Raw genomic sequence first — 1,075 nt, forward strand, 5'->3', positions numbered from 1 at the left:
ACGTATCTGATATCATATTATTATATTATTTATTTTAAAAGTATAAACAAATAAAAGAATCACATAAATAATTGTATCTTAAAAATAATAAATAAAAAAACTATTGCATCTTCTCTTACTTTTACACATAGGGGGGTGTTCATTAATCATTATGACATTTCTCATTCATTCTTCAATAACGAAAATACAATTAATTAAGTGCACAATCAACAATAATCCTCTTCTTTTGACATTAATCTTTCTCAATAGAGCAATGTAGCCCTTCTGCAAAGGCATAGCATAAATAAAGCTACAACATCATTTGCAAAAGCCCACCTTGCTATAATACATACAAATATATAATTATTATAATAATTATATATAAAAATCAAACTATTATCATATAATTAATAAAAGGGCTAAATCTTCTTAATTATCCATTCAGCCAAACAATGACTCACCCTACACTACAATTCAACCTTCGCATAGTTCTTCGAACTATAATCCAAGGATACTAATAAATTTTTTTTTTTAATTAAAATATCTGTCAACTTTAGAAATTCGACACATCCATATATATATGTCAAATATATGGACATATCGAAATATTAGAAAAAACAGATATTTTAAAATAGAGAAATATTACTGAAAATTATTGAAAAATAATATTATCAATTAATTTAAGGGTAACTTATTAATTTAATTGGTTAGTAGTTGAATTGCCTTCCAGTGTAGGTCTGTCCAAAGGACCAATTAGGTGGGGCAACATTATAAGACAAGACCTTGTGTCCATTACTTGTGGTGACTATAAAAGAAAGACTTTGGCCATTGAGGTATGAGTTGCTTTGCCAATTTTGCCCCCAGTTCCTTGACATGGATTGCCATCTTGTTCTTGAGCCTTTAATGGCCACACCATGCACATCACCTGCACCTCCAACATTTGTCACTAGCACCAAATTGAAGTATGAGTGTCCATTGATGGTGAACCTTATTCCACCCCTTCTCCTGCACCTTACCCTTTAACACACATCACCACAAAAGAAGAAGGGGAAAAAGTTGTCAGCTTCAAGGACAAAATTAATAAAATATCAAAAAT

The 1,075-nt window shown here is 30.1% G+C and overlaps 1 protein-coding gene across 1 annotated transcript in view; it reads right to left on the minus strand.

Annotated features, from left to right (window-relative positions):
* LOC107635346 (expansin-A15) overlaps positions 139–1,075 on the minus strand; it is a 2,295-nt gene continuing 1,358 nt past the window's right edge. Inside the window, exon 4 of the mRNA XM_016338810.2 lies at positions 139–996. Within this exon, the coding sequence (XP_016194296.1) occupies positions 687–996 (310 nt within the window). The 3' untranslated portion in view covers positions 139–686. The remainder of the gene's footprint in view (positions 997–1,075) is intronic.

Source organism: Arachis ipaensis, chromosome B04 (genome assembly GCF_000816755.2).
Source record: "Arachis ipaensis cultivar K30076 chromosome B04, Araip1.1, whole genome shotgun sequence".
Classification (NCBI taxonomy): Eukaryota; Viridiplantae; Streptophyta; class Magnoliopsida; order Fabales; family Fabaceae; genus Arachis; species Arachis ipaensis.